Genomic DNA, 20,167 nt, shown 5'->3' on the forward strand with positions numbered 1-20,167 from the left:
CAACTATTGGTTTTACGTTAAGCAATACTTACATTAACTCCCAATATAGAAGTAAAAACAAGATGTAATAAAAAAGGATCGACGCGGAAAGTTGCGATTGAAATAGGATCTAGACAAGGAAAAGCACTTGCCATTCATTAGTTATTAGAAATATTCAAAGAAACGACTCATAGAATGGCTCAGCTGGTTAGATTATTCCATTCATTAGAAATATTCCAAAAAAGCGACTCATAGAATGGCTCAGCTGGTTAGGTTATTTGTGGTAGAATCCAGTCGGGTTCAAATTCTATATTTGATACATGTGCTCGCATTTACGTTAGTGTTGACTTCGTCAATCTCAAAATATGTTGGTGCTCATAGTGGGTAGGATGTATGTGTGCAGGTGTTACAAGCATCTACGTTATATTGTGTTCCTAAAAAATCCATTTCCAACATATATTTAAAATATCCCCTAAAACCAGATTGTACGTCTCACAATAATCTAAATCTGAAGTAAAACTATTCATAACGCCAATGCATTTTATTTGCCGCCACAGTAAGGGGATGCTAAAACTCAAGCTCTAGATTCTACAATTCACACGTATGGGTAATTTCCTCCTTTTCTTTTTCAGGAGAAAAGAGGTCCTGTTGAAGACAGATTACTTCAGCTGAATGAAAAAGCTCCCAAGGCCCTTCTCTTGCTTGCAGAAAAAAAAGTTTTAACCGAAAATTGTAAATATTCATATGGCTCAAACTGATCATTAAGAAAAGTAGAGTACATGCGGACGATGCAGAACACAATACGATACTACCACAGCGCGCAACCTATATAGCATCTACGAATCTGAGCAGCACAAGAACAAATGGTAGCTACTCAAACTTCTAGGCCAAGCTTCAAAGGGATTGTGCTATTGTCTCAAGCTATACAAAGTGCGGGCGCGAAAAACAAAGTACCAAAAGTTAAGTTCACACAAACAGATAGCTCATCAAATAGCACAAGCAAGCAAACCCATGGCGTAAATGTTAATCAAAAACCGATCGACAGAAAATGTAGAGCCTACTGGAAGTGCTTGTCGCCAAGGCCCTAGCACAATAAACTCCATAGTCTTCAAAAGCATCATCAATAGTCAGAAGGCGAGATAACATCATCGATCTTGAGAATCATCTTCACCACCTGGGTTGCCAGTAAGATCTGCTGCTGCTTGCCTATCAGTGTTTCAAAAACATTTTGTTCCTTCATGTCGTTTGTCCCAACATCGTTGCAGTCAATGCCACAGTGAGGATTGCTCTCCTGAGGTTTTCAGAAATGTTATGTTATTAAGGATACAAATGGCATCAATACAGTACAAACACTATAACTAGCTCAGAATCATAATATAACATGCATAGAATCAAGCACGTATAGTGTATTGTAGGACCATGCAAAACTAGTGCATTTTATTTAGACTGGTATGCAATTGGCCCATCAACATCGCAATGGCATCGACAAGAAATGAGATAGTCAAGAACTAAGCTCACATCTGTACTAATAAACAGAACAACGGAAAAAAGTATCACAGAAAACAAATACCTTTACTTGTTGAGATTTTACTGCTGTCAGTGTATCAATAGGAGACAAACCACTGTTTTCGGCCAAGGCTAGTGGAATAGCATCCAACGCATCAGCAAATGACCTGATTGCATACTGCAAATAAAAAAGATAGAATCAGAGGATACATATAGGATGTGTTTGTATAGCTCGAACGCCAGTAATTACCTGTTCAACTCCTGGGTACCGATCTGCAGCAGCTTCAACAGCAACTGAGCAAGATATTTCTGCTGAACCACCACCATACACAATTGAATTATTACGGATAAGATTCCTTGCAACACAAAGAGCATCATGAAGACTTCGCTTGGTCTCCTCAATCATCATTTTGTTGCCTGCAAAGTAGATAGTTTCATCATCGCACAAGCTCCAAGCAAAGGTTATTTTTAAGAAGAGATTATTGATTTTCTACTTGATTGAGATTGAAAAGTAGATGCTGAGCACAACCATGCATTGTGATCCATACTGCTTTGCTGCCTTTTTAAATTTTATCTAAAGTTGTCTCAGATGATGTTGATATTATGATGCAGTTGATATTTAATATCGATTTTACAAACCTACTCCTACCTATGAAGTATGCAAACAAGTACTGTCAAAATTAGTATTTTAGTAAGACCCAGTTGCTATTTTAGTTTATTGCCCTAAACATATGAAATATTTGTGGCATATGTATTTGATACCACATATGGTATAATGTAATGTAGGCTTTAAATGCACAATTACTATATTCAATTATATCAGTCACTCTCCTTTGGCAATTGGAATAACATACCACCACGTATGAAGATAGTTACAGCTCTGGAGTTGGCACACTGTTCAATGTAAAGCATGCGATCTTTTGTTGTTCCAAATGATTTCTCTCTGACTATTCCAGCCTGTATAGGAAAAGTAAGCACAAAAGAAAATATCATAAGACAAGTTCAGAATGGTGCCAACATGAATCCCCATAATGGATAACTTAAACACTTTTCACACCAACAAAGATAAACAAACACACATTTCTTGATTCTCATCAGTGGAGAGAGTATGTTTACCTTCCCAAGCTTTTCAGGACTCAACTCTTGGAACCTCGGAACAATCCGCCCTCCTGCAGTCAGTGTTTATATGTTATGCACTGTATGTACAAGTCAATCAAATTCTCATGGAGGTATGGATACCTGTAGCAATGGCAATCAATTCTAATTCAACACCACCAACCCATCTGACAGCTGGCAAATTTCTATGCATCAGCAGATGATTGGCTTCATCATCAAAGCCCCATTGGCAAATAACTAGGGTTGCTCCAACATCCTACAAAATTATAAATATACGTAATTAATTAGCAAGCACACACACAACATGATATGGAGCAAAGTGAAACCCAATACATCCACTTTATGGTAGTTTGGTACTTAGGGAAATATGAAGGGAAAAGATGAGAGTTAACTTGACAAGTCACATCAGGATCAATTAAATAAATGTGCAACCATGAAATATTAACCAAGGAAACAAAAAAAATACAACTATTGAAAAATGTAGAGAATAATGTATGTAAATATGCAACCATGATCCTACCTTGCATTTCTGAACCATTTCATCAAAGTATTTTTGCTCTTGCTCACGCAGCGTCTGGAACTTCTCTACAGTATCAATGTCAACCTTATGCTTTGTCTTAGGCTTCGGGGGCTCAAATGGGCAGGTCAGGATGGCAATCTTAGCATCCTCAATCCTCTTTGGCATTTGAGGGTGGCTCATATCTTTGTCGACAATGATTCCATATACTAGCTCAGTATCCTCTAGTTTCCCGCCTACCTTACCTTCCACTTTGATCAAGTCCAAGTTTACATCCTTCCTTTCCAAATCAGCCACAGCAAGGACCGCTTTCACAGCAATCTCAGCAAGAGTCCTCTTACAACGGTTAACACTGCAGAATAAGAGTAAGAAAGATCAACAAGCTGTTATAGTCACTGTGAATCTGACCTAAGAAAGATACTTCTAAAGCTCTAGCATATAAATTTAGAGGCAGATCAAAATGTCTCCTACAAACACCTTCCATGCTTGAAGTGGAACCACAGGTTTGGTATTGTTATGACAAGTATATTTCTTAGGAGTAGATCTGCTTTGAAGACGGAAATGAGTTCAAGTGGCAGTAATATAGATGCACTACAAATGACAGTGTGAGAATTAGTGGAATCTTTTACTTTTATTATGCCAAGGCAGTTAGGGAAGAAAAAGGGGAAAAGATCCAAGGAAAACCATTGCACTACCTAAAAAAGTGGCAAAGGCATAACAATTCTTTGCAACAGCATACTACTTGGAAAAAAAGGTCAATATACTTAGTTCGAAAAAGAAACAAGAAAAGAAAATCGTCATGTGGCCTTCTGAACAGTTCATGACTAGCTAAAATTATATTTATCTTATGACTTACATTTTCGATGACAGGGTTGTCATGCAGGTCTGCACCAGAGGCTCTATATTGGTAGCACTAAACTCAAACTTGTGGGAGATGTGCTCAAGGTGATCAAAAGCTATCCTTGAGGCCAACTCATAACCTTCGGCGATCCTTATGGGGTGAATGCCGCGTTCCAGCAGTTTCTCGGCTTGCTCCAGGAGAGAGCCAGCCATGACCACAACACCAGTGGTACCATCCCCAATCTCGTAGTCTTGACTGCGGGACAGCTCCACCATCAGCTTCGCAATTTGGTTGTCCACATCCATTTGCTCCAGGATCGTTGCGCCATCATTTGCTGACAATTCATAACGTAACATGTTCAATAAGCAACAGAAAATGTTGGAATCTAGATACAATTTGCTTCCACGACTGCATAACCAAATCAATGCATAAACCTAGACCCTCAAAATCCAAATTAACACACCAGTCACCACTAGTAATCCCTTGGACCGAGATCAATAGATAGCTAGAGAAAATGGCAGCCTGGTATTTTTAGCAGAATAAAAAGAACAAAAATGCAAACCGGATCCGACCCTAAACAAATCTGAGTTACAACGTTCGATATAAAAACAAAATGCCGCCATTCGATATAACACAGAGGAAACAACTAGATCTCATGATCTCTGCATCGACCGAAAACCCTAATCCACAGATCGCTCTGCGTCATCCCCGGGGCCAACCGATCCATCGGCGAGCGAGCCGCCTCCCACTCCCAGATCTCTGACGAGACGGAGCCGAGAAGGCGCGCAGAAAGCCTTAAAACCTAGAAGAGTAGAAGAGAGAGAGAGAGAGAGGTGGATATGATTACTGATGGTGACGTCGCCGTCGGGGGACTGGAGCATCTTGTCCATGCCCTTGGGGCCGAGCGAGGTGCGGAGGATGCGGGCGACGGCCTTGCCGGCGGCGATGTTGGCCTTCTGGGCGTCGAGGCCGCGCAGCCGCGACTTCTTCTCCTGCTCACGCAGGATGATGAAGGGGCGGCCGAACTCGTCGAAGGCCAGCGCCATGGCTGACGCCTCCTCCTCCTCCGGCGATCGGAGGAGACGGCGTGGGGTGGGGTGGGGTGGCGGCGCGGGGGGGAGTGGCGGTGGCGGCGCGGGGTGCGAGGGTTTGAGGGTTTTCTGCTGTCTTCTTCTACTGCGCTTCCTCGCGGGCTCGGCTCCACCACCAGAGGCAAAACCCTCTCGCCGACCTGGGCCGGGCCGGGGTCACCCCATTGGAGCACGGTGTGAGTTCGGCCCACTTCTGAGGCTATTTTGAGTGTTGGAATAAATCTATTTTGCCTCCCTCACGCGTCTTGCTCGGTTGCTCCTAGCTGAATCGCATCGCTCGAACCAGGTGTAACGCCTTCCCCATCTTCGAAAACTGGTGCAAATCGTCTCCTTCAATGTACTACAGAACCGGGTATAACGCCTCCACGCCGTTGGCATCTGCAGGCGCTCCGTATCCCCCGCCGTTGTATCTCTGCCGCCGCACCTTAGCCTTCGAGCGCTCCGTCCTCGCCGCCGGTCGCGCCACCCTCGCCTCCGCCTCCATGCAGGGCGCACTTGCGCTCCTCCTCCGTGGCGAGTGTGTGCGGAAGACGAGATATGAAAGTAAAGTACATAACTAGTTATATTATTATTAATCAATAAAAATTAGAAATATCGATTTATTATTTTAGAAAAAAATATTAAGCTATATTTTTTCGTTGATTTGAGAAGTTCAATTATATTTTGATAAATCTCCGTTATCGTATTCGCTCTGTTTTCGTTTGATAATATACGATTCATTTTCATATCCAGATTTCTGATTTTGATTTCGAGAAAAATATGAAAACTGAAACAATAACGGGGGTTTTTGCCCGTTTTCGAACCGTTTTGATCCATACTAGCTGAACACTGAACAGCACGAGCTAAGATTCTAGTTCAGGTTCAGCTCTCAATTCTCATTCTCTCAAGGCTATCCATTTGTCGTCTATTGTCTGACTATCCTTCACTATCGCACGAGAAGCATCGAGCGTGAAATATCTAGATTGTTCTCCATCTGTGGACTAGTATTGTACTTTTTCAAAAAAAAAAAAAAAAAGGTTTTGTACGTCGATGGCTCACATTCATTCTTCTTGTTTTGTTTTTTCTCAACTTGATGGTCTATATTTTGTTGCCTAAGTGAACCAATGAAGTGTTTTGAAATCATTTTGCTTTCACTATATGCTAATTTGTATTAGTATTTTTTTTGGATAATTTCAATAGGCAACAACCGTTTCCCCCCTATTTCTCCCATATGGCGAGTAGTAGAAGAATTACAGTGTAAAATGTGAAAATTATACTTTTAAGTATGTGAAATCTACTACTCCTATGTAAATACATGTTAAAAAAATCAAACTGATTTTGATTAAAAAATATGGCTTCATAAATAAAAAAATGTTAAGCGAATAGGGTGCCCAGTAAAATACTTACTTCCGATCTACTAGAGTTGAATGATCTATAGTTAGATTTGTGAACGAGTAACTTGCACCCAAATGACGTAACCGGAGGCAATTGAGAATAAGTTAGTTTACATGGTGTTTGTTATTAGATGTTATCTTTTCATAGTTCATCGTCTTCCCTAGCCAAAGGTGAGAAATAGAATAGAAGGAAAGATTGGCCTAGTGCTCCCACGACCAAACAACGGTCAAAGGTGGTAGGATGTGTTCAGGATGTGACTCGTCCATAGATAGTGGAGGTTGGCAATGAAGCAAATCAGAACCGTAGAAAGCATTTAACATCAATGTGGTACCGGAAGAGAGAGAAACGGCAACGGCGAGTTCTAGTGGTGAACACAGTCGGGTGAGTGCATCAAACGTGTTCCCAAACGAGGGGGTTCCGTTTTCCTTAAACGCACAGGAGGAACATAAGACAGAGAAAAAATGACTAACATTGTTTCATCACCTTCCCTAGCCAAAATGAGAAACAGATAGGCATCAGTACTCCGGCGACCAAACGATGGTGAGAAGTGGCCAACGTGTCCCACGATGTGACTTGTTCATATAAGGTGATGGTTGGCAATAGAGAAAACTAAAACAACAGGAACACAACCAACAACAACATGGTCCCTATAGAGAGAGAAGCGACAACGGTGAGCTCTTGTGGTGAAACGACTAGATGAGTGGGTAAAAACATGTCCTATGATGAGTGATGGAGTTCTTTTCTACCTTTGGTTGGAACTTTAGAAGAAGAATCGAGGCTTACATTGCTGTTCTTCTTTTACCGTTTTGTTAAACTTTTATTTGGTATCCCCATGTAATGGGTGGAGTCTTATGTACTCTTGATTGTGGTTTGGACTGTGTACACCTTCTACGGTGTAGAGGCCGGGTTAATATAATCCATTATCTAAAAAAAATGATAAGGTGTTCCTTTTTCTTTGAACACGCCGGAGGAAGTTGTCTATAGATGATGGTGGTTGGCAATAAAGAAAACTAAAACAACAGGAACACGACCAACAACGACATGGTCGTGAGAGAGAGAGAAATGGCAACAGCGAGCTCTTGTGGTGAAACGATGAAAAAAATTTGAAAATATACCTCCTTTTGAAATATATTGCGTTTATATACATGCATGGAGAAGAATTACAAAAATATACCTATCCCGCAGAACGGGGACGCGGGACCGCTCGTTCCCGCGGAATGAGGATGCGGGACCCTCGCTCCCTCGCGGGACGCTCCCGCACCCGCGTGCAACAGCCCGGTCCCACGCTGCGGCGACGCGCGACCGGCGCGGTCACGCAGGCCTGCCCTGCGGCATCGACCAGATGCGGTTGCAAGCGTCACGTATGTGTATGCATGCTTGGGTGCATGTGCAGCGGGCTGCTCGGTCACGCGCGGCCGGCCTGCGTGACCGCGCGGTGCCGCGCAGCTAGTCCGCGGGACTGACGCAGTGGTTGCGTCCGACTGCGGGAGCGAGCCGGTGCCGCATGGCTGGGCTGCAGGACCGCCGGTCCCACGGAATGGTAGTGCGGGACCGTCTCGTCCCGCGTAACCACACTGCGGGAGAGGTATATTTATACAAATTTTCATCACATAGGTATATAAACGCAACATAATGAAAAAAGAGGTATATTTTTAAATTTACCTCGTGAAACGACTGAATGAGTACGTGAAAACACGTTCCAAGGTGTTCCGTTCATCCTCTTACAAAGCCGAAGTGCTTCGGGAGGATGCGCCGGGGAGGGAAGCCGAAGTGCTTCGGGCCGGGGAGGGAAGGAGGAGAGTGACGTTGGGAGCAGAATTTATTTTTTAAGTAGGTAAAGAGGTACAGATGAAGATTACCGCTGATTCCTTCATTTCCAAGATGTTAGACAAATCTGAATCGGACTCGGAAAAGAAACACATCCACTCCAGAAAAAAATGGCTACCATGTGCAAACACATGCATCAGGTTTATAAAGATCTAGATAAAGATTCTAACTCTAGCATATCTGATGCCATGATGCATGGTTTGAGCTTGGGAAACGCAATGTAAAGATAATACAAGGTCATGGCACCCGCAAGCATACATCTTATATATAATTAGTGTACAACATTCTTTCTTGGGTGAATGCTTATATCAAAAGAAAATTTTCCAAGTACACATACAATGATACAAAACGACAGCTTTGTTTGCCATGTTTATGGTGAAAACATCCATAAAAGAAAACAAAAACATGAAATCTAGCTACTCCTTGTCATTGTAAGGAGAACACATCGGTAAGTGACTCAAATCGACATCGCCGTAGCTGGCCTCTTCAAAGAAGGTTATTCGTTTAATTTGCGGCCCATCTCAACATACTCCTTAGCCAAGGTCGGACCTGATCAGAGGTCAACTTTCTTCGCAAGCTTTGTATAGATGATGCGATTATCCCTTGCAGAATTGCTCTCAACAAGGGCGATTTGAACCAAATCCTGCAGAGAACAAACAACATTTCAGCGTTAGACACCAAAGCAGGCATCAAAATTGATCAAATCAATGACAGCAAAGCGGGGATTGATGTAAACACGAAGAAACTTTTACAACGCAAGTGCACGCGCACCTACATGCTGAGACGCCATTTGGATATTTTATTGATTAGTTTCATTAAATCCACAATAAAATATATCCTGACAGTGCATTTATGATATTTTATTTATTAGTTTCATTAAATTCACAATAAAATATTGTTGACAGTGCATTTATTCGTTATTTTAGATGTTGCTGTATTTTTCTATAAAATAGATCAAAGTCGGAGAAATTTGACTAAAGACAAAACTAAAATGACTGATAATATGGAATGGAGGCAGTAATAGGTTCAAGTATCTGACCTTCACATCCCTGTTAGATAAGAACTTCCCCAAATTATGAAGAATGCACCTTAAATCATCCACCTGCCGTTATAAGATTAGAATAATGTGACTTTGAGCACCTAATAAAGGAATTCTTTCCAAAAAACCAATACTATAATTTAGGTAAGGTCTATATCCTACCTTCAAATAACCGGCTCTGTTTTGGTCGAAGTATCTAAAAGCCTAAAAGGCAGGCAAAAGATCAGCCGTCAGCAGATAAAGCAGAGTGCATGTAACATAATTTTAAGTTGAGTTATGGCCATTCTTAATCTCTTGGATACAGCAGCAAAAGTTACCTGCAGCAGCTCCTTATCAACGACCTCATCTTTTGTTGAATCACCTTTTTGTGATCTAGTTGTCTTTACCTCCTTACCAACTGCCTTGTCACCTTTCTCCGATACAGATTGTTTGCCCTCCACTGAAGCAGATTTTTCAACTACAGACTGTTTGTCCTCTCCTGAAGCAGCTTTTTCAAGCATATTAGCATTGTTTTCTGACTCACGCTCCTCTGTGTTCTCGTTTCCATCCTCTTCAGTAGTTACTTCCTGCTTGGCCTTATCATTCAAATTATCTTCATTCTGCAGCATAGTAAAATGAAGTGCCAGATAGTAGACACAGAATAAGCATAGTTAGTTCAAAGGCCCACAGCTTTTACATAAAAGACCAGATAGTAGACACAGAATAAGCATAGTTAGTTCCAAGGCCCACAGCTTTTACATAAAAGACAAACTTAGCATAAATGAGCAACCGCTTCAGATGTGCAAACATAAAACATATGGTAGAAACTTAGCACATCATAAATTAGTCTCAAAAGGTGAACTCAGGCACCGGATAAGACTGAATGTATGCAACAGCCCAGGATAAGATTGACAAGATCAGTAATTGCCTGTTTGCAACTAAACATTAAAGCCCAGAACTTGATTCCATTGGAACCAATAAGGTATGCTCCAATTGTAGAATTATATACTCCACGTTTCGACAATAAATAATTGAGAAACCAGATGAAAGCATGCATTAATCTCCCATGAGACGGGAGATGAACTTAAACACCGTATCAACAAGCATATATAGTTCTATACAGTTATGAAGCAGCCAGCTATTCATTAATAAAGAAAGTGCTTAGAAAGTAAACAAGCCCACTGGTATGCCGTATGACAAATATGAATATATGTAGGATGCAAAATTTGCAGAAGACAATACCTGTTCTACCAGTTCCTCAGCAGCAGCTTCATCCATCTCCTCATCATCTTCATATAATTCTACCTCTTCAGGATCTTCTTCATAATCAGGCTCTTCATCCTCCATTTTCTCATCAGCTACAGGCTCAACACGGACAGCTACTGAATTATCCGTGTTCATGTTTTCCTCACCCTCTTTTATAAGTTCTTTAGGGGGCGCTGTCGAGTGATCTGCACTCATCTTCTCCTTGCCCTCTTTAACCAGTTCATCCTGGGCAGCTGCTGAGTGACCCGCATTCATCTTTGTCTCATCATCTTTATTGGGTTGGCCAGCTGAATGAGCTGTACCCTTACCCGCTTTTATCATTTCAACACTTTCCCCTTGATTACTCGGGCCACTTTCACTTAAAGTTTCATCATTTGTCTTGGGCCGCTTCTCTGATGTTTTCTTGTCTTCCTTCTTTAGATCCTCTTCTCTTTGGCGTTTACGCTGATTCCTCTTGATAACATAGCGCTTATATAATTTCTGTGGAACGTGTAAAAGATCAAAGAAGAGTCATTTTCTTCAGAATGCTCCAAAACCAGGAATGATTGAGGACAATCAAATTGAGCAGCAAATATAAGCTATTAATGAAGAACACAAACATAATATATAGCTGCTAAGCAGACCACGCCTCCTCAGGTTGCAACATCCATGACAGAATTTGGACCATTACCATGTAATATAATTGCTACGTAGAAGTATTACGGACGAGTATGATTCGCAGTACTCACTCAGCGTGCACCATTTTTTCTTTTTAATGATACTCAGATACCAAATTTTAGATTTGAACAGTATACAGAAAGTAATACTTATTCTGAATCAATTACAAAAAAAAAAGGAAATACCAGTTCTGAAATTACATAAGCATACCATACTAACCTGTACAGTTTAACAGAAGAGACGTTACAAGATAATCAATACATGAGAAACAAAAAAGAGAAAAATGAATTTAATCGAACAAATAAATTGCCAATCGTGTGCTTAAGGTACAACGTCAGGCAGAGCTCAAAGGAGTTTACCTCAAGAAAAGATAATATAACACAACCCATCTTGTGTTGAAGCATTTCACTGAAAGACTCGGCAAACAAAGAAAGCTGAAAGGGACACAGAATTGCACATCAGAGTGAAACCACATTAGCATAATCTCAACAGTAAGAAATTTATTCGAAGTATGATATGATCCTAAATAAGGAAGTAGTTAAAAAATTATGAAGCACAGTGACAAAATAAGTGAATTACTAGCTAATAAAGAAACCAGAGTAGAATACTGACCTCAAATACTGACTCCTCCAGATCATTGGCCGTATAGTCAAGGAGGCCATCCAATGAAAGGGATGTTGATCGGACCTACAAAACAGAATTGGTTCAATAAATCTCTAAGCAACTTCTAATAACATGTACAAGCTAACAAGGAATAAAAAAAACCCAAGGAAATTAAAGCATATTAGGCATACTTTAGAGTCTTTACTCCTTTTGGCCTGAAGAATGAATCCTGGATGTTTGGGAGGCTCATCAGATTTCTTTTTTTCTTTAGTATCAGTGAGTGACTTTTGCTTTGAATCCGTCTTCTGATCTCTACTCTTTTTCTCTTTATCATCCTTTGCCTTATCATTTTTCCCATCTTGCTTTATATCCTTTTGTTTTAGAACTTCCTGCTGCTTAATCTTATCCCCATTGGACTTCTGGTCAACAGGCAACGACTGCCCCTTTTCCTCCTGTTCCTGTTCTTTATTCTGTTTTGAGACATCTTCAGCTGGAGCTTTTGAAGCTTCTTCAAGTTTAGCCTCTGAAATCACAGCACCACTCAAGACTTCATTATTCTTCTCTGGCTGAACCTCCACTGCTTGCTTACTTGTTTCAGCAGGGGCAGTCGAATCACGAGCTGACCCAGAAGGCTTTTTCTTAATAATCCTTCTAATTATTTTCTTCTTTCCAGGTTTCTTGCCCTCAGCCTCTTTTCCAGCATCCTCACTCTTTTGCTGGACTTGCTCTTCCACAACTATGCTTGCAGTTTCTGGTACAATGTTCTTGTCCTCCTGAGATGATTTACCAGCTGAAGTTTCACCAGTTGGTTTTTTTCGAACTACTTTCACAACCTTTTTTATCACTTTCTTTTTCGTGGGCTTTTTATCCTCAGTTGCATGGTCAACAGAAGCTTCACCTGAAGTGTTCCCTTCAACACCCCCACCCTTCTTCTCAATGTGTTCCTCGACTTTATCAATATTTTTTTCCTCAACTTTACCAAGATTTTGTCCATCATGCTCGGCAGGATTCTCCTTTCCATCTTTACCCAGCAGATCCATATCATTATCAACTTTCATATTTTCAGCAGCATTGTGGCCAGCATCCTCCTTTTGATCAACATCAGTACTTTTACCCTGGCCTAGTTCTCCTGAAATTGTCAACAATTCGGTTCATTTATTTGGTTAGTAGGCATTGATACAAGCTATGTAATTATAAGTGAATATTCAAACCTTGCTTCTGTTTGCTTGCATCGGCTGGGCTCTAAATACAAGGAAAAGAAATTAAGAATTGTTAGTAGTGCTTCAAAAGGAAACAAGTATGCTCTGTAATCATAACAGCAAACTAACCTTCTCCTTCTTCATAATCAGCTGCTCCTTTTCTGTCCTTGATTTCCTATATGCAGTCCAATTTTTCTTCCATAAATCCACTGAAGGTAAGCATTCTGACAGGTTTGGCACAAAAAGTACAGTGATTTCTTTGTGACTGAAGAGTCCATCTTTGCCAACCCTGTTGTAATGGATCTGTAGTAATATGTTTTGCATTAGTAACTGTGACTCCAGCAGTAATACTTAACCAGTTATCTAGAGTGAAGTTAGTAGACTTAATTATTGGGACAGATGATCTAATCGCATTTCTGGAAGCAACTTATATCAGACATAAACAGTGTTTAATATCACAGCTGTAACTGGCCACATATCACTCACTGTGGAGAATATGGCTAGTTTTGCTAGAATTTAGCTCAAGTCAAACCTTCTATGATGCTGATATTGTCAAGATGAAAATTATACAAAGAAAAAAAACACCTTGGTAATTAAAAGAAGATGGGGGTTATTAATCAAAAGAAGAAAGTGCGACGGTTCAAAACAAGAACTCCAGAGAACCAAGGTGACCCCACCTTTTTTTGAACTAGCAAAACAGCAATATTTTCTTAACCCTCGATAAGTATTAGAGAATTAGGTCATGTTCACAAAAAAATCATTTGAATAAGAAATTAAAGCCGGATGGCTACCTAGTTAGACCACAACTGCAAAAATAGAAATAAATATCCTACAATCCAGCAAAACATCCAATTTAGACCATTTTGGTAATATGAGGATCTAACAAAAGGATGTCATTTTCCTTTAAAAGAACATAAAATAACAAATATTTCTTTGTAGAAAGCTCTGGGTATAATTGCATAGGTACCTCAAGAAAACGGTTCCACTGGGTACAATTAGAGAGATCAACTTGAACCAGTTCCTTAACATGTCTGTCCATGAAGAATTGTGACTTTCAGTATAACGGCAATATGCAATACATCCATGAACCATTATGCATTATTAAATACACAGTTCTAGTGGTGTACCTGATAGCAGTCTGAATCAAGCAAGAAGGGTCAACTACAGGGTCTCCACTGTCTATTGCTGCATTCCAAGGGCCCCCAATTGCAAAAAGTGAACGATCCCTCTTGAATACAGCAAATTTCAAGATATTGTTCAGATGCACCACTCGTTCATCTGTACTTCTCAATGACGTTATGTCAGCAAAGGCACTGTTGCTCATGCCGCTCATCAAAAGCACCTGCACAAGCCATGACCATGAAATAAAAGGGCATCAAAACTTTAGCAGCACACTTTCAAATCAGGTCTACTGAAGCATGGCATCTGTACCACTACCAGGTCAACTCCATGGTTCTTAACATCAACAAAAATTACACATGAAAAGTATGAACCAGGAAACACAGCACGGCGACACTTAATGCATTTAGATAAGGTAAGGTGGATCAGCAGTATTAGTTATACACTTCATGTCATTGCATGCAACAAAAAATTGGTCTGCAAGTTTTTACTATTACAATGCCATCTGAAATATGTTTCCAACATATGTTAAAGCACAACAGCAGGCTGAGAACCCAAAATCAACAAAATCTCCAATTAGACACTGATCAAAACAACTCAATATAACTCATAATTTCAAATAATTACAAAGGTAAAGACAAAAAAACCTTTGCATTCCAAATGATTTCGGAAATCTTGGTGCTTGATGTTTTCCCAGAGGTAATCACTGATCCTTCATCAGTACTATCATCAACTTCATGGATGCCATGCTCCAAACTGTTTTATGGCAGCAGCAGCAACATAGAAGACCATTACTAGGAAGTATAAGCACAGCAACCAATAGAACATGTAATGAAGAACTATATCTAGTTACATCTTTCCAATAAAAATATACCTCACAGGTGTGTGCAGCGAAAGATTTAGGCTTTCTTTAGTCCAATTGAAGACAATCTACAAAGCAGTAAGTCACAAATAAGCCCAAAGAACAAAAAAGGGAAATAATAGTCCAGAATGACATGGGGTTCAACATTCAGATTTTGAGTTTTCAATCAGCAACAGAATGCACAACCTTAGAAAAATCTGGAGCAATTGATAGCCTAGGATATCTTTTTGTCAAAGATAAATAGTCCCTCTCATCATCCACCAAGCGAAATGGCAAAACCTGTACGGAACCCAATCAGCAATAATACAACCAGTAAGCAACAAAATAAAATATTGCATAACTGTACATACAAAAATAAAGGATGTGATGATGCAATTTTCGAATAAATAGGAAATGGAGAAAGGAAGACGCCATTCACAAATTCTTGATCATATCCTCTGCAGTATGATTAAGTTGTGAATGATCTTCAGATTTGAAGGAGGCATCTAATGATTTTCCACATCACAAGAATATGGCATCAGAGATTTTTCGGGTACCATAAAACAAATCAACTACTGGACAAGGAAGGATAGGGGAAAAGATGGATAAAATAACTGGAAGTCTGAATCCCCGTATTTATCAGAGAAGGGAAGTTTCAAATATGGGTGTGTAACTTGACAAAGATACAACAGAGAAATGGCTTCAGAAGGACAAGAATCAAGGGGGCTTGAAGACCAGAGCACATCAAGGAGGCCAGTGGAGAACCAACATTATCAATTGACTTCTGCAAGAACACTGACAAACGCAACTGCTCATTTACCTTGCAAATATATTCTCTCTTTATTTCTTTAACAGGTGAACGATGCCTTCAGGAGAACAAACGAAAGCGTTAGTTTAAAAAGCTGCACGAAAGACGAAGCAGCAACCTATTGCATCCACAAAGCTACAGAGAAAACATGGAGGTCCACCTATGCACAGCATCACGCCGAGGTGAAGGTCGCCGCAAAGGCTTCTCAGCTCTAACAGAAGAAGAACGCCGCCGATCACCAGGAGTTCTAGGTGGAGTGTGCTCCCTCCTTGAATCAGCAGGGTGCTTCCTATCCCGCTCCCTCTCCTTCATGCGACGTTCACGAAGACGTTCTCTTTCGCGTTCAAGTTCCCTTTCTCTTTCACGTTCTCTTAGTCTTTCACGGTCCCTTTCCCTTTCACGCTCTCTTTCGCGATCTCGTAGGTCTCGCAGCTCTCGTTCCCGTTCACGGTCACGTTCCTTTTCTCTTTCCAGTAATAGGTCCCTTCGACGTTCTTCATCTCTTAGATCCAGTTCACGACGATAACCAACCCGATCAACAGCACGTTCATCAACCATGGAGATGCCTGGATGTACACGGGATAAAATGCTATCTCGGTAATCAGAATCCGAAGAAGGATGGAGAAGACCTTTCCCTGAGGCATAGTCCCGTCCAGGGGGCAGACCCATCCCATAACCGCTGCTTGATGACCCTTGCCCATAGGAGAGGCTATCAATGTTTGTCCTAGGAGCTCCTCCCAACAACGAAGCTGACTGTTGTCCTCCATATGGGGCGGTCCCAAGAATGGACAAGTTGCGATGATCAGCTTCAACTCTTCCATATGCACCAATATCCTGCGATCCTTGATGGATTGGAGCAGACCTTCCTGCAAAGTAATCGGCTTGTCTGCCAGAAATGCATACTTACTCAGTGCATGTGCTATGTTTTGTTGCAGTCATAAAGACAAAGGATCACTAGTGATTTACGTTTCCAAGGATATCACAGAGTTATATCATAATAACAAACAAGAACATGATCCTAGGGCAGAAATATTTGGAACAAGCACATGTTCATTCATTCAATGCGCTATTTAAACTGAGTAATTAAGGTATGATAATATGAATCAGAAACCTGCTGCACTCATTTATATGGCCTGACTAAGAGCCGACATACCTTATATCAGATCCAGACTGCAGTTGGGGTTTCAGCAGCTGTGGATGGCGCATTGATGAACCCTGAAAAAAAAACAGCAGGATTAAGTTTATGAAAAGCCAGAGAAGGGAAACGAGCAGAACAAAGTTTTGTGAGGGAAAAAATAAATCTACCTGCTCCATACGATCATGAATCTGAATAATAAAAGAAAAGATCGGTTATTTGAATGCATTGTTAAAGTCAAAAAGGAAAGGATTACTGAGAACACAAACAAAAGAGATAGGGCACGGGAAGGGTGCGGGGGTGACCTGATGGCCTCCAGAAACATGCTCGGGATATCTTCTATCCAAATCAGTAAGCCCATCTCTCCTGCCAAGATTAGCTGAGTGATCACCATACATTCTTCTCTCTAATGTATAATCACTACCATACTGGTCTAGCTTTTGTCCATAACCACGCACAGCCATATAGTCATCATTTGGTCTTGCTATGCTGGACCCTACAGATCCAGACGAGAACTTGGACGGCTCAGGCAAATTAGGAATACTAGAAGAAGCCGGACCTTTGCCACCAAGTCCACCAACCTGTTGAAAGGGTAAATTGAAAGTTCATTTGAGACACTATGCAACAAGACAACTAAAAGAAAAATGAGAAGGCAGTTTCAACCATCAGAGAAATCAAATGGTAAAGCTAAAAACAGATAGGCAGTAGAGAAGGGCATTGCAATGCACAATGAGGGAACTTGGCAAAAAAAACTAAACCAAAGGGAATGAGTAGTTTGCCAATAAAACCAGTTTCTTTTTCCATATATGCCAAGACACCAAATCAGTTAATACAACCAATTGACATAAACGATCATATGCTCGAGATTTACTAATTTTACTTTCAAACAGTGCCACTTGTTTTATAAAGTGTAGGGCATGGTTCCCATTTTGAACGAATTGTTCCATAAGGTATCATCAACTCCTGGATTTTGTGGGAAATTGTTGCTTCAAACTAACAGAACTGGCAAATTTTTTTTATGGTCAAAGTGAAAGCAGTAATCAATAGGGCCAAGTATTTGCAAACGCAGGGAGTATTAACAAGCGACAAATGACAGTTGGTGGCTGAATAAATTACATGGAGCCAAAATCTAAAAGATAAAAATTTTTCCTGTTATATACTAGCTAACAACCTGCTGTGTGCCGTACACTGAAGCGTAAGGCCCTCCATACTGCCCAGCTGCACCCTGCCCGACACGGGCGCCAAATCGACTACCATCAGCACCACCCGTTGCTGCCGAGGACGAAAATCCACTGCTGCCAGGCTGCATGAGTCCAATCAAAACAACATATGCATATATGAGAACCGGATTAGGTACCGAAGCAAAAAAAACACTAGATAAGCAGGCATTTCAGGGACTCACGATTTGGCCATAGGATTGCTGCCCTCCGTAACTTTGCTGCTGCCCATAGGGATTGGACCCTTTCGGCGGAAACATGGCGGACGCCCCGCCCGCCTAGGGTTTGGCCGACCCCCCCAAATAAAAAAAAAATCCGCGACCACCCGCCTCCCTTCGAGATAAACCTAGAGAGGGAGACCGCATTAGGGAGGACACGCGAGGAACCTCGGATCGATCCATCCCATCCATGGACGCGGGCAGGAGAGCTCCCACCCCGACGCGTTTGAGGAAAAGCGAGAACCAAGTCGACGCTAGGGTTTACCTGTGTGGTGGGGAGGGGGCGGACGAAGCGACGGCGATGCGCGCGGTGAGAACCTGCGTCCCGCGGCTCCAGAGGAGGACGGGCGGTGACTCCGCCGGTGGGATAGCGGCGGCGGCGGCGGCGGCGAGGAAGGGTTAGCGAGAGAGAGAGCGAGGAGGGGGTCTAAGCCTAGGAGGCTGTCCTTTTTCCTTTTTATTTTGTACTTTTTTCCCCTCTCTCTTGAGCAAATGGAGTGGGAATTCCGAAAAGACCTCTGCGATTCACTTAATTTACAATTTGATCCTTGTTTCAATTCTTTCGTACCAAATCCCGGAACTCGAGGTAGTACGGGGTGGTTTTTTGGATATTTCCACGGATGTAATAAACGCTGCGAGTCTGCGTCGACGTGGGCTGTCGCTCGTGCGCCGTTGGATGAGCAGGATCTACACCAGCAGCCGTCCATTGGTACTGATATATGTGGGCCACCTAATTCGGCCCAGCTCAGAAGGTAATGATGGGCCAATCTCATTCGGCCGGCTTCATTTGAGTTTCATTGGGTCGCAGAAAAGCTCTGCTTTGCAAATCAGTAAGGGCCTGTTTGGAAGAGGGGTGGAGCTGGATCTCAGCCAAACAGTTTCAGCTCCACTAAAATTGGAAGTGGAGTTGGGTGAATCTTTCTCACAAAATACACTAGAGTTATGTAGCTGGGTTTAGTCAGCTCCACAACTCCAATCTAAACTTAACTTTTGGAGCTAAATTTAGGAGTTGGAGGTGTACCAAACAGGCCCTAAATTTCACGAATCATGATACTTGGGGTTTTGCGTTATATGTGTTGGAGCTAAATTTATAAGTTGGAGCTAAATTTTATTGCACGGTTTTGTCTAATCTTTTTTTATCGAACCTGGTTTTGTGTAATCTAGCTCTCGTGGGAGATGGAATTCTTACAAACACAGTAGTACTAACATTTTAGACATTGTGCGTAATGCAAATGTAATTATGCAAATGCGTTTTGTTTGATCTGTTTATAGATCAAACCACTTGTAGGTGTGTTTTAAAGTGTCGATGGACAAGGGATGAATCTGAATTTATGATAACTTTTCAAAGGGACAAACAAATAAACTAAATATTAGTATAATTTTCAAAAGCAGATTTTTAAAAGTTATTTAGGAAATGTAGTTTGGAAGCGTGACTACAATAATACATATGGTCTCATCGTTTCGCCTACAACAAGTTGTAACTTTTGTAAGAAAAATATTTTTTAGCACAAAAGGCAATGGTAGAAAGTAATCTTCGATAAAAGAAAATATCAAAATAAAATCTAAAATTAAGTTTAAAAATTAAATTTTAGTTACAGCTAAGTTAAAAAGAAAATGATAAACTATCGAGTCCTAATGTCTCGACCATTTACTATGTTTACTCTATCTTGCATATGAGTGAGATACTAACAACAACTAAAACGAAAAGTCTACATCACCCGTGAAGTTATTAATCTTCCCTTAAATCACTTTAAATTATTAAAACCGCGTATGATGCAACTTAAGTTTCTAACATCGGACCACATGTGGCTTCAAGAGCTTAATTTATCACCAGC

At 41.1% G+C, this 20,167-nt stretch overlaps 2 protein-coding genes across 2 annotated transcripts; both read right to left on the minus strand.

The window, feature by feature from the left end:
* Nucleotides 1–709: 709 nt before the first annotated feature.
* On the minus strand, nucleotides 710–5,114 carry LOC127776832 (T-complex protein 1 subunit epsilon). The gene is made up of 9 exons (XM_052303389.1): nucleotides 4,807–5,114; nucleotides 3,975–4,293; nucleotides 3,122–3,470; nucleotides 2,725–2,857; nucleotides 2,602–2,654; nucleotides 2,340–2,442; nucleotides 1,736–1,902; nucleotides 1,550–1,663; nucleotides 710–1,270 (listed from the first exon to the last, which is right to left on the minus strand). The coding sequence occupies exons 1-9, from the start codon at nucleotides 5,003–5,005 to the stop codon at nucleotides 1,100–1,102; spliced, it is 1,608 nt and encodes a 535-aa protein (XP_052159349.1). The 5' UTR covers nucleotides 5,006–5,114; the 3' UTR covers nucleotides 710–1,099.
* A 3,377-nt stretch (nucleotides 5,115–8,491) lies between these two features.
* LOC127775980 (protein SHORT ROOT IN SALT MEDIUM 1) lies at nucleotides 8,492–18,777 on the minus strand. The gene is made up of 23 exons (XM_052302294.1): nucleotides 18,598–18,777; nucleotides 18,300–18,460; nucleotides 18,069–18,200; nucleotides 17,203–17,478; nucleotides 17,068–17,088; nucleotides 16,916–16,977; nucleotides 15,923–16,648; nucleotides 15,775–15,820; nucleotides 15,162–15,254; nucleotides 14,988–15,043; nucleotides 14,761–14,869; nucleotides 14,122–14,336; nucleotides 13,962–14,025; nucleotides 13,124–13,297; nucleotides 13,007–13,037; nucleotides 11,987–12,924; nucleotides 11,805–11,879; nucleotides 11,552–11,626; nucleotides 10,512–11,015; nucleotides 9,608–9,889; nucleotides 9,453–9,494; nucleotides 9,291–9,353; nucleotides 8,492–8,894 (listed from the first exon to the last, which is right to left on the minus strand). The coding sequence occupies exons 2-23, from the start codon at nucleotides 18,372–18,374 to the stop codon at nucleotides 8,805–8,807; spliced, it is 4,149 nt and encodes a 1,382-aa protein (XP_052158254.1). The 5' UTR covers nucleotides 18,375–18,460; nucleotides 18,598–18,777; the 3' UTR covers nucleotides 8,492–8,804.
* Between the last annotated feature and the right edge of the window lie 1,390 nt (nucleotides 18,778–20,167).

This window comes from Oryza glaberrima, chromosome 6 (assembly GCF_000147395.1).
Source record: "Oryza glaberrima chromosome 6, OglaRS2, whole genome shotgun sequence".
NCBI classification, from domain to species: domain Eukaryota; kingdom Viridiplantae; phylum Streptophyta; class Magnoliopsida; order Poales; family Poaceae; genus Oryza; species Oryza glaberrima.

Coding starts and splice junctions, on each gene's coding strand:
- LOC127775980 (XM_052302294.1), bottom strand. CDS start 18,374: ATGTTTCCGCCGAAAGGGTCCAATCCCTATGGGCAGCAGCAAAGTTAC. Junction 18,201..18,299: donor AGCAATCCTATGGCCAAATC/GTGAGTCCCTGA, acceptor GGACTCATGCAG/CCTGGCAGCAGTGGATTTTC. Junction 9,495..9,607: donor TTGATAAGGAGCTGCTGCAG/GTAACTTTTGCT, acceptor CCTGCCTTTTAG/GCTTTTAGATACTTCGACCA.
- LOC127776832 (XM_052303389.1), bottom strand. CDS start 5,005: ATGGCGCTGGCCTTCGACGAGTTCGGCCGCCCCTTCATCATCCTGCGT. Junction 3,471..3,974: donor ACAACCCTGTCATCGAAAAT/GTAAGTCATAAG, acceptor CTTATTCTGCAG/TGTTAACCGTTGTAAGAGGA. Junction 1,271..1,549: donor TAAAATCTCAACAAGTAAAG/GTATTTGTTTTC, acceptor TGAAAACCTCAG/GAGAGCAATCCTCACTGTGG.